The sequence below is a fragment of the Anopheles coluzzii genome, chromosome 3 (assembly GCF_943734685.1).
Source record: "Anopheles coluzzii chromosome 3, AcolN3, whole genome shotgun sequence".
NCBI classification, from domain to species: Eukaryota; Metazoa; Arthropoda; class Insecta; order Diptera; family Culicidae; genus Anopheles; species Anopheles coluzzii.
Window position 1 is genome coordinate 41,468,298 of NC_064671.1, and position 12,117 is coordinate 41,480,414.

At 44.3% G+C, this 12,117-nt stretch overlaps 1 protein-coding gene across 10 annotated transcripts in view; it reads right to left on the reverse strand.

Moving 5' to 3' along the window:
- Positions 1-3,058: 3,058 nt before the first annotated feature.
- Positions 3,059-12,117, reverse strand: part of LOC120954716 (aryl hydrocarbon receptor nuclear translocator homolog) — a 197,610-nt gene continuing 188,551 nt past the window's right edge. For 9 of the 10 annotated variants that reach the window (XM_040374878.2, XM_040374879.2, XM_040374881.2 and 6 more), the window contains 9 exons: positions 9,611-9,714; positions 7,049-7,265; positions 5,557-5,751; positions 5,076-5,372; positions 4,859-5,009; positions 4,506-4,778; positions 4,313-4,424; positions 4,089-4,221; positions 3,059-4,014 (listed from right to left, as the gene is read on the reverse strand). In XM_040374878.2, the coding sequence (XP_040230812.2) occupies positions 3,509-4,014; positions 4,089-4,221; positions 4,313-4,424; positions 4,506-4,778; positions 4,859-5,009; positions 5,076-5,372; positions 5,557-5,751; positions 7,049-7,265; positions 9,611-9,714 (1,988 nt within the window). In that variant the 3' untranslated portion in view covers positions 3,059-3,508. The remainder of the gene's footprint in view (positions 4,015-4,088; positions 4,222-4,312; positions 4,425-4,505; positions 4,779-4,858; positions 5,010-5,075; positions 5,373-5,556; positions 5,752-7,048; positions 7,266-9,610; positions 9,715-12,117) is intronic. The other variant, XM_049610189.1, reaches the window with a different exon arrangement.

Below are 12,117 nucleotides of genomic sequence, written 5' to 3' on the forward strand. Positions count from 1 at the left end.
CTGCTTTCCTGGTGGCCGAAAACGAAACTTTGTATGCAACTCGGTTTGGTTTGTTGTTGTGGTGGGACGCGTGGGCACAGTGCGTGCCGGGTTTTGTCGGGCGAGGATTTGTTTCGTTTATTTTTGACGCAAACAATTGCCATTAATTGCTGTTTTGTTTAAACGTTTTCTTTGTTTTAGTGTTGTTGTTTTATATAGAAAAAATATTACAATTACTTATTGTTTATTTTGGCTGCCACAATACTTACACTCTTCTTGTTCTTTAGCTGAAATAAGAAAACACTGAACTACACAAAATTTTAATTTTTAATTTTTCTTTTATTATATTAAACTTGATTTTCTTCCTTGAATTAGTAATTTATATCGTCTAGCTCGTCCTTTCTGTTCTGTTTCTGCTTTCTTCTTTGCGCCTTCATCATATCTTGCCCTCTTTTATGTTTTTTTTTCATTTCCCCAAATGATTTCTCTTAATTGTATGTTCCTTTCGTTTTTTTATGTAGCTTTTCCCCTACTACTACACATTCTTCGATCTGTGTGATTTGATACTCTCTCTCTCTCTCTCTCTCTCTGCTTGCAAATTGCTCTTTACGTTTTACCCGCCCCTGGTTCATACACACTCACATTAGTTTACTTAAAAAAAGGAGTTACACATTCGCTCTTGTATTTATATCTATATTTATATGCAGTTTTTTTTGTTTGTATATATATATTTATATTTCCACGCATTAGCATCTGCCGTAATATGTGCATAATTCGTTCCATTCATTCTCTCGTTCGCTACACCATGCCCCAGTACACTTCTACTCCTAGCTCCTCTAGTCGCGTTTTGCTTCTGTAATTTAATCTAATTCTCTTTTCGCTTTCTTTCTTTCACTTTCTACCACTCCTTTACTGACTCTGTGGGCTGGGAGGGAAGTTGTTGTGAATAGTATTAGCAGCGTGCATTTTTCTCCTTTGTTTAATTTAGTTGTTTTTTGCTTTTTAGAAACCACACAACAGTTTTGTTGATTTTGTAATTCTTTTTTGTTTTCGTTTTCATTCGTGCATGGATGTTTTTTTTACTGTGTTGTTTTATGCTTTCGTTCTTTCTCTTGTTACGACATTTCTTTACTAAACCTATCGGCTAAACAATTTTGTAGTTTTCGCTTCATTTTTTTACATAAACCAAACAAGCTTTATAACTGTTCATGATAGTTTAACAACACGCGTTTCATTTTACCAGATTTTTTACTTTCGTTTTTTTGTTAGTTTGTTGCCGCTCTTTCTGTTTCTCTAACGTAACTGATATTTTAGGGCTGCCTAAGAAAGAAATATTATTCATTTCCCATAGTGCAGTCCCGATTTTACGTTTCGTTTCGTTTAATACTATTCTCATTCCTTACTTTTCCTCTTTACAATGAGTTACAGATGGATGGAAATGAACAAAAAAACAACGGGAAAGTGGTTTTCCTAAGCTTACACAAAATTGGAATCCAAGCGACTTTGGAAGTTGGTTGTATATCATCTGTATTGTGGAAAACAATCGACTAAAAAGTAGAGTCGTTATAAATGGGGGGGAAAACGAAGACTATACCCGCGCATGTTGTTCGAACTTTGTCCGAGATGATGACTCAGCTTTTGTGTGATAGAACATAATACGTGCGTTTACATGCGTTAGTTCTCCACACGGTAGAGCACTTTTCCGATTATTGAGTTAAACAAACGGAAGCAAGTAAGTGTAGCGGAAGAAAGAGACGTGATGTACCCCCCCCATTCGATAAACTAATAACTGTTGCCAACTGATTCATTGATTCGTTTGGTAGATGGTTGTGTTGTGCAGTGGAAAATGAAACTAAAATAATTCTGTTTGGCCTCCTGATGTGATGCCTCCTCTTTTCATTCATTACTTTCCCCGCATTTTCTTATCCTTATCGCACCATAAACGCGAGAAAGGGGGAAGGGTCTGCGTTTACCCTTCTCCCTTGCTGCACGCACGTGTCTACATTTTTACTTACTTATCTACTTTAAATTAGTGTTCAAAAGATTATTTAAATTACGTTTAGAGCTGTGTTTTCGCTTTTTCGCTACCTGCACACCCACCGAACCTCTTTGCATCTCATCTATCTGTCTCATCCGCGCGTGAGTATCGTGTAACTTTACAATATGGTTTTCTGCTTGTTCGGCGTGTCGCTGTATCCGAGTATTCCTTTCCATTCCTCCAATCACTTCTGACTCTTTTTGTTTCTACTGCACTACTACTGCTACTACAACGCTTTACACGCACACTTTCCATTATCCTGTTTCATGATAAATTCCTCCTTTATACAAGTGAATGATGATTTTTTGCGAAAAGGAAACCCCAAACTCAAAACACGACTCTTCGGACAAGGAGTTTTTCGTGGCTACTTTTGTGTGTTGCAGTAAAACAAATGGGGGGAAAAACACGGTTCAGTGTTTTCAAAGATAAATTGCTTTCAGCGAGTGTTGTTTGCTTTTTAAAAAAATGAAAACTGTCCTATACTTATCAACTGAAGTAACTAACTACGGAGTGACGCTGGTAGCGCACGATCCAATGCCGGTGGTCGGCGTTTATTAACCGTACCACCGCATTCGCTGGATAAATAAGTTAAGATTTGCCTGGAGCCGAGCTAAGTACAGCTAGGTAGTACACCACCAGTTCGCATAGCTTAGGACTAGCTGCTGCTGCTGCTGCTGCGAAAATAGCTCTTTCCAGGGGGGGTTGGTTTTGCATTAAAATCGGATCGCGAAAAACGCAACGGATTTTGCTAAATTCGCTCTCAAAAGCAAAACAAAAGTAATAATATTTAAAACCTAACAAGCATCTAGGGGAGGGAATAACCTGCTTTGCCACAAGTAAATCAAAACTAGCATTTGCCATTAGCACCTACCAGTAGTAAGTTTGCTTTTCTAATTTTCTTCCTTACTTAAATTGGCCTCATAATTCTACACAAGAGGGAGGTGGAAAACGGGGAAAGCTTTACAACACAAAATGCATGAAACGACTTTTCGCATTTTGTGTGTGTGTATAGGTCGGTTTTCTTCTAAATCTTGGACTTGTGGGGTGGTGGTTGGTTATTTGGAATAAAGAACCATATCAAAACGGGGTCGGTTGGAGGGAGGAAACCGTTCTCCTCTTCGCTGCTTATATTTACATATGTTCATGCACCATCATGCCGCCGTACCCGTGGAGCGCATTGAAGCCGCCACCAATGCCGCCAGCATCAGTGGCCATCGGTTCGGGCCGTAACGGTGGTGCAGTGGTGGTTGAAGATGATATGGCAGCGGCGGCTGCGGCGGCTGCTGCAGCTACCGCCATAACGGACGCAGCGGAGGTGCTGTTGTGTTGGTGGTGGTGGTGGTGATGATTGCTATTGCTGCTACCGGAGCCGGACGAGGCCGGGTAGGAGGCAGCGACCGGACCATTCGTGCCGATCCCGTAGCAGCTTCCCTGCCCGACAACACTGGCCGCCGACTCGTACCCATTGTAGCCACCGTAGTAGAGCAGGTTTCATTCGAACGGTGTGTTAAACATGTGTATGTTTAGATCCTCGAACGAGGTGGTCCCGCTCTGGTCGAGCATCTGCAGCATATCGGTTAGCTCGTGCCCCTGGCCAGGGTGCTGCCCGACGACCGGATGATGCCCCGGGTGGATCTGCCCCGGATGGTGATGGTGGTGATGGTGCGGATGGTGCGGATGCTGCACCGGATGGTGCGCGTGTGGATGCTGCGGATGGGGCGGTACGTGATGTGGTGCACCACCGCCTCCGCCACCACCACCGCCGCCGGCAGTTCCGGTTCCAGTACCGCCACCGCCAGCGGTCCCGTGGAGGGCTGGATGTTGCTGCTGCTGCTGCATGTGTTGCTGCTGTTGGGCGTTATCCGTGGCCATCTCTTGCCCCAGCCCCACGGAGGTGTGTGATGAGCCGGGCCCGTTGGTTGTACCGCCCGAACCGCCCGTTTGCATCGGTTCCGGACCGGTGCCGTGATGATGTGACTGCCAACCGCTCCAGATACCTGAGGGAGAGAGAGAATTCGAAGAAATGTTAGTTGGAAGGCCGTAATGCGGACATTTCTTAGTGAATGCTTACCCGGACCGGCTTGCGAAGACGGCGTAAAGGTGGACGTTTGACGGGATGCGTTAAGCTGGGTGTAGGTTGGTCCGGTCGGTGACCGGTTCGGACTTAGTTCACTGTACTGGTAACCTTCGGTGACGGGTTGTGGCTGTGTGTGTTCGGAGGGGGTGAGAAAAAACACGCGAGATTTAGACGACGGCACGGGAGTTGGAATTAACAACGCCGGCAAGAATGCTTACCTGTCGCAGGGTCCACGCAGTGGCTGCCGGCGTTGGCGAGGTATTGTTAGTTTTGGGCAGATGCCCCAACGAACCCGCCGCACCACCGCTAGGCGTTCCCGGTGAACCGTATCTGGGGCAAAAGGGAGGGACGAAAAAGAAAACGACAAGTAAGTAAAGCCAAACTCGTAGCACATCACCGCTCTTCACTCACTGTATTGGCGATGGGGTCGGATTGTAGCTGTACTGCACCGGGTTGTGTGCACTTTCCGGCCGTTGAATACTGCTAGCGGCGGCCGCCTGCGCTGCTGTCTGCGGCTGCGATGGCAAGTGTGAAATCAGATTGTGAGGATTGTAGATATTGCTCGACGGTGTCGTGTCCCTTCGGCCGGGCAGTGTGTAGTCCAGCCCGGGCGCCGGATACGACGCGACCGGTGTGTCCGTTTGCTCCGGTGCCGTTACCGTGTCGTGCGATGAATGCAGTGCCCTGTTGGTGGGAAGAACAAACAGCAATGACGTTGTACAATGAGGTTCTGGCTTTTCCTGCGTGGCTGCGTGGTTACTTACTTTGCCGAACTGTTCGTACACACCACGTACTCGATGTCGTCCGTGTACGGGTTGAGGAAGGCGTACGCCTGCGTTCTCATCCAAACCCACTCCTTGTTCTTCGCCCGGAACCGGTACATGACCGAGAACATTTGGCCCTTTTGCTTCAGCACTGTGGGAGAGAGAGAGAGAGTGAAGAAGAATGGAAGAATGGAGTGAACACCTTCAGCACACCTACCTTGGTCAAAGTTTTCCTTCATATGAGCAATGTCGTCCGGGTGGAAGAAATCGTAGCAGCTTTTGTTGAGCAGATCGACCGGCTGATACCCGAGCACGCCGATTACCCGCTGGTCGACGAACGTAAACTTGCCGCACATGGCGTGGCGCGAGATGAACTCGTTCGGATTGTTCGCGCTCAGATCGTTCGCCGTGGTGGAGGAGGTGATCTGGAGCCGCGCGATCGCCACCAGACAGCAGTGCGTGTTGTGCAGCTCGTCGTCCTGCCCCCGGTCGATCGTCACCCCTGGAAACATATCTGAATTTGCGGCGGATCATAATTAACGCGTCACCGGGAGCGTTCCAAAGTGCAAAGTGCAAAAGTGTTCCTCCTCTCTCTCTCTCTCACCCACTCACGCAAAGGAATGTTTTCGAACTTTTGAAAGTTGGCTCTCCCCTAGCAGTACACAGAAAGCGTACCGCGCAACACAAACAATACTTACCAGTCGGTGGCCAGTTTTTAATGTACCCGGTGCAGTGCATTACCGCGTAGCTGTGACCGTCGGTCGACGGTCCGAGCGAGTTTTTCCTTCGCAGCCGGTTGAGATGGCCGAGTGCCATCGATTCCGGTGTCAGTGGTCCGATTCGCATCCGGCAGATAAACCCCCGCCGCGAGCCCATGCATAATCTCATCGATGCTGTTTTGGGTGGCAGGAAGAGGGAAAAGGGTGGCAAAAATTAATATCAATTGTTTGTTTTAGGTTATGATACAGTGTTGTGCAGCGGACGGGATCAATTGAGAAAATCACGATCATTATGAAAATGTAGGCTGTCTAGCAGTGTTGTGATTGATGAATCTTTAGTGTTGAGTGTTGTGTTCATATGAATCTTCAGTGATGAGTGATACGAATCTCTTATCGAATCTCTAATGGTTCATTAATGGCTAACATGAATTCTGAAGATTCATATAATTCACTTAAATATATGAAAACATCATAAATATTTGAAGGATCACATGAATCTTAAAAGAACATGCAAGATTTATAGATCTCTGGAAGAAAATGAATATCTAGATATTCATGTATCTCTAAAGCGTCAATATTTGCTGTATTGGAAGAATAGATGTGGGTTTCAAACGAGCATACATAGCACAAGCATCTTCTTCTTCTTCTTTGGCTCAACAACCGATGTCGGTCAGGGCCTGCCTGTACCCACTTGTGGGCTTGGCTTTCAGTGACTAATTGATTCCCCCCATAGCAGGATAGTCAGTCCTACGTATGGCGGCGCGGTCTATTTGGGGATTGAACCCATGACGGGCATGTTGATAAGTCGTACGAGTTGACGACTGTACTACGAGACCGGCTCGACGAGCATAGGTTAGTCATAACGTAGCTCTCGGATAGAACGTGGAACTTAAACTCATGACTATATCATACTTTACCAGGCACAAAAATACAGGACAAACCGAGAATGAATCCTTGAAGATTCAAGAAACTTAAAATTAGAGATTCAGATTCACTTTGAAGATTCATTCTGGTTCCAGAATCTCATAATAAGAGATTCAGATTAATTGAGTCACTTTGATGATTCATGAATCTTAAAATTAGAGATTGGATTCATCGAATTGGATTAATAAGATTCAACTAACATCATGAATCTGAATCTGAATTGCCCATCAATACTCTCTTCCGAAATACTTAATTATCAGAACTCACAAAAAGCTACAGGCTATTATTGACGTCAAACGATTTATTGAGTCTCTTTTGAAGTTTGATGATTTTTGTGGTATGATGAACATTGTATTTTGCATTGTATGTTCTCACAAAATATGGCCTAAGAGCTCCATTTGATGTCCCATTTAATATTCAGGATTCTAAGGATTAAGATGTTATTAAGATGTTTCGATATGTATTAAGCTCTAACTTGAACTAAGTCCTAATCCTGTTTAGATCTGCACAACACTCTATACTACAGCTGATCTGGTTTTATACATACACTGATGACCCTCCTTTTTGACTGTTCCGGTCTTGAGGTCCAGTATCCGTCCGCTGTTGACCGGTTCCTGCGTCGATAGCTGCTCCCGCACCTTCTCAATGTCGTCCGGATGGATGTGGTCGAAAAGGCTCCCGCTGTACCATTCGTTCTGGGAGTAGTTCAGCACCGGTGTCACCGAGTCGGACACGTAAATGATGCGTCCTGTATCACAGCCCGCCTGAAAAAAAGCAAAAACAAATAACAAATAAAACATTAAATAAACTGTTCATTGAAAGTGTGCGAATCATGTTGAAGCAATTAAAAGCTAAACCGTCTTTCGTTTGTAGCAGGTTATAAAATAATCAGCTGCAATACAAATTTCCTTACACCCGTGTACTAACGAGCGGGCTTTAAGGTCTCTCGGAACCGCCCTAAAAGTGCATTAATTAAGACCTCCGGACCTTCTGTGTGTTTTTTTTTCGTAAGTCTCTATGACTTCAGACCCCGTCCGCTCGTCTCTTATTTTCTCATTGATTTTCTCTCCGGCTTTCTCTGGACAACACATCCCCCTGTTCGCTTCCATCCCTTGCCATGCTTCTCGGCCCGTGATAACTCGCGAATAAATAATACATTAATCAATGTAGTGCGTGCGTGGCGAAATTATCAATTCCAGCCACCGATTTTACGCCCACGGTCCGAAATGAATGATGATGGAACGCGAGCCAAGGCAAACCGGCAAACCTCCGCGCCTTCCTTTTGCCGCTTAGGACGCCCCCCTTTTTTGCGGTGTGGTGGTATAGCAACCCGCGGGTCCGTTGTTGAAGATGTTTTGCATTTTTCGGATCGGTGGACCGTCCTCGGTCCAGCATTTCGGGTGAGGACGAGAGAGAGAGAGGGCTGCAAAATGCCTAATGAGTAATTTTGCCCTGCGTTGCCCAGCTGCATTCTAATTGACGATAAATAATGCGAAAACCTTCGCACCTTCGGTGGTGGTGGTGGTGTAGCGGAGGAAGCGGCCGCAGTGGAACTGACGAAATGAAACGCTTCCAGTTCCACCATCCCCACATCTCGATGCGGAATGGAATTATCCTCGCATCGGCTCGCAGGAAACAAAGTTGTATTATCCAGTGGCAGAAGGCTGAGAGGGCATGCAGTCCCCCCATGCAGAACTGGGAGTGCAGAACCTTTGAAAAACAAGACACACATACACCGGTGTGGAATGTAGCCGCTACCGCGGAGAGAAGCGATGGGCCTGGGACGAAATAAATAAATTATCCAACTGATATGTATTGAACGTTAAAATTTGCATTTCTCTTTACACCTTCAGCATTCCGCCTCTGCTGCTCTGCTCATCCGTCCTACACTCTGTGCCATCTTCTTTGGCTGGAAAATTCTTAGCATTTTATTCATCTTTACTTTTCCCCAGCTCATCTTTTCACCATCGCTCCCATTTTCGCCTGCACAGCCGGTGGTGGTGATGGTAGGTACAGCACTGGATTATTTCATTCCGGGAAGTCAATGATAAGTTTTGGATGAATTTTAATTTCCAATATTTATTCATTCGATAGGGGAGGGAAAGGAAGGATAGAAGGAAGAATTTTAATGAGATATTTAAATATTTTTTATCACCAAACCACCGTCGTTCGGGAGGGTGGTAAGCTTTTCCGAACCAGATAATAATAAATGATACTATCAGGGAAACGGAAGTGTGAATAAAATATTAAGCTGCAGATAATGCTTTATTTGAAATGGGAACAATTGTAAGACAGTATATTTCCCCATACAATCTACATCTTGGTGCTTTAAATCAATTTAATTCAAACTGGCCATTTTTAGCCTAATTTTATGCAACGTTTGTGGTGTACACATCCACCTCTGCCTTCGGAGGGGGTGGGGGGGGGGGGGGAGGGCAGCGTCTACCAATTTGAATACAGTTTTAAAATACCTTTTGTTAACCCTTCGGGAAGCCTCGAAAGGTTAGAGGCACTCCATGCGACAAGACACTCTCGCTAGCTATTCCTTTCCTCCTTTTAAACCAACTAAATAAAAAGGACAAGCGTTGGAAAATGTACGGCAAGCGGTAATTAGTATGCAATTCGCACGATCACTGTACCAGCAGTGAAGTAAAAAAAAAGAGCAAAACTACTACTCTCGAGAAACAATTCATCTTACCGGGGTCTATTGCCCGGTTTAAGTCGCTATTTTCCAGTGCAGTCCTGCAAGCTGCATGCTCAATGTTGCATTATCTGTACAGTAGTTTTGCTCATCCTGCTAGACAAAACGCGCTTTAGTTCGGGGTGATACTCGGGGTGCAGTTAAGACTTAAAGGCACGATAGAGCATTACAGTGCGAGTATGGAACTGTTCTTGGCAGAAGGAAACAGTAAAAACAGTAATTAGCTTAATGTAATAATTTGCCATTCTTTCGCTGTTAAAAGGCCAAAAGGATACAGTTGAACAAGGCGCTCTTTCTTAGTGTTGCAAACCTTCACGTTTAATTCAAGCACAGAATAAAATAATATCAGGTAAGAGAGTGAAACGAAACGACTAAAAGCAAGCTTTGTCAGTGAGATCGATGACTTACCACAAACAGAAATCCATCTGCGGCTTCCAGTATCAGGTGTTTCAGCTCCTGATCGGTTAGAAAGGAGGGTTTGTACGACCCATCCGTGTTGGTATTGCCGGTTCCTGCAAGTAAAAAAGAGAGAGAAGAAAGCATACATTAAACTACCATTCAAAAAACAAGGATCAAGATGAGCCATTCTATTTATTGCATTTTTATTTTTCCTCCCCATTAAACATCGACCCCATAATGCTGATGGGGGGGCAGCACCTTGGGAGAAATGACCACCCTTTTGGTATGCAAATATGTGTCTAATTGTGTGTATCAACGATCAGCGGGACATTAAGGGAAAAAAGGACACGAAGTTGTCGTTCGTATGAGGAGTGTAATAATCATTTTAATTTAAAGATAATCAAAACAGGTCAAACTGCCTGCTTGCTTTCCGTTTTGTTTTAGAAAAGAAGATGTTAGAGCCCAACGAATGGAACTCCACCGACCCGGAGCAGATAAGACCAACAGATCTGGGCAAAAAGAAAGAAAGTGAAATGACACAAGCAAACAATGCGTAACAAGTAATGAATGAACAAAAGGGATAACACCCCGATTGAGCCCCCGAAAACTGTGGTACAACAACAACAGCAGAACAATAAAAGGACCCGCTTCCCCCTTTCTTCGTGGAATGTGCTTGTGGAATGTGTTTAAAAATTAAAAAAGAATGTGACCAAAATGTGCCAAACCAAAGAGAGCAGGACCACAGTGTCTCTCGGATGTCGGAGGGATGAAGTGACCGAGGGTCCGTCGTCCTGTGTACAGCGGCGAAATGATGGCCCTGGCGGGCAAGATACAACAAGTTGTAAAAGTAAATGACGTTTAGCATTTTCTTCAATTTTAATTTGCATAACAGTATAAAAATAACAATAAAAAATAAATACGACTGTTTCGAGGCGTAGTAAACGTTAGCGAGAGAGAAAAAAATGCCTCCCCCAGACACCAAGCGCGAGATTCTTCTTCCCGTTCGTCTTATCGTTTAGAAGCGAACAAACGATTCGTTTGCCTTTTTGGATAGAGCAGAGCAAGGGACAGAGCGGGCACACACACACACCGTCGAGAGAAGCTGCTGGTGTGGTATTGTCCCCGTTTTCCACCGAAGGATCTACCACAGCGACATAATGGTGGGCGCGTAAGATGTCGGGCAAGAAGTGTGAGTGATAATTGGAGATGATTTTCTTGTCGGTCCTCTTTCATGGGTCGTAGAGAATGTAAAATGGCACAATACACACACACCATGAAACAGTCAGCCAGGGGAGGAAAGGCTGAGAAGTCATTTTCTCTGTTATCACTCGCTCCTCCTGCCTGCTCAGTGGTGCTGGTGATATAAATGAAGCGCGTTTGCTTGGAATTGCACACTATCATTCGCACTTGTGCGCTTCTAAGCGGGCGGGAGGGTATGAAAATCGATCGATGTCATCATCTTCGGTGATCGGTAATGTTGTGTATTGTGTGCGCTTGCTTATGGCGACAATTTTAAAGCGACAATGTTAGCCGCCCCCCGCAAGTCAAGCGAAGCGAGCAGCATGTCATAGGAATCTTTGAATGGACGATACCCTCTCCTCCGGTTCGAAGGCGGAGGCAACAAGACAAGAGATTCGATTGCCATTTCCTTCGGTACATACAAAAAAGGGGGCACGCTAGAAGATTGAACCGAGTGTAGGAAGAATTGATTTCGAAAACGCTCAAGCCAGCAACAAGAAAATGATTTTCCAATAAAACCGTTTACAGCACTGTATGGATGATAGCTTTAATGTGAAGGGGAAAGCGAGTCAGTGAGCATATAGGATGGTTTTTAGTATGCATACAAAAAACAAAATTACGGATCATTGTCGTCTTGCCGGAAGGCAAGTTGTTCTGTTTTTTTAAAGGTTTTTTTGCAAAGAAACATCGGGAGTTGATTAGAGAGACTTGGAAGGACGATTAGACCGTATGGTGTGATATGAGTATAGTAGTATAATAAAATTGATTGAATTGCGAGTAGGAAAACTGTTGCTACTTGCCAAAAAAAATCTATCTTTTTTATATGCAAAAGAGATCATTATCTACAATGAAGCTGTTTGAATCTGTTTCCCTGCTCTTGAAGAGAACGCGTTGGTTCTTGAATTCAAATGTCTCTGCTGCTCGCTGTTCTGTTCTGGTACTCAAGCGCAAGCGTAACAAATGTTGCTGACAATGATCTTTTGACCCCGTGGCGCACTACAGCTGGGTGCAGCATTCGGTGCAATAACTGTGCACTTGTGCATAGGGTGGGCGCGAAACAACAAACAAACGAACATAGTAGGTTGCGAATCAAAGATTATGGTTTTTTATAAAAAAAAATAAAAATAAACATTTCACTTGAAAATGTATATAACTTTCTGTTTGATGTATTACGTATAGTTAATAATGTATAGTATAGTACTATTCACATTAAATTTGTTTGTAGACTGAGAGGCATTCTAAGGTAAATAAACGAGTATTTGAAGGATTAAAGAAAT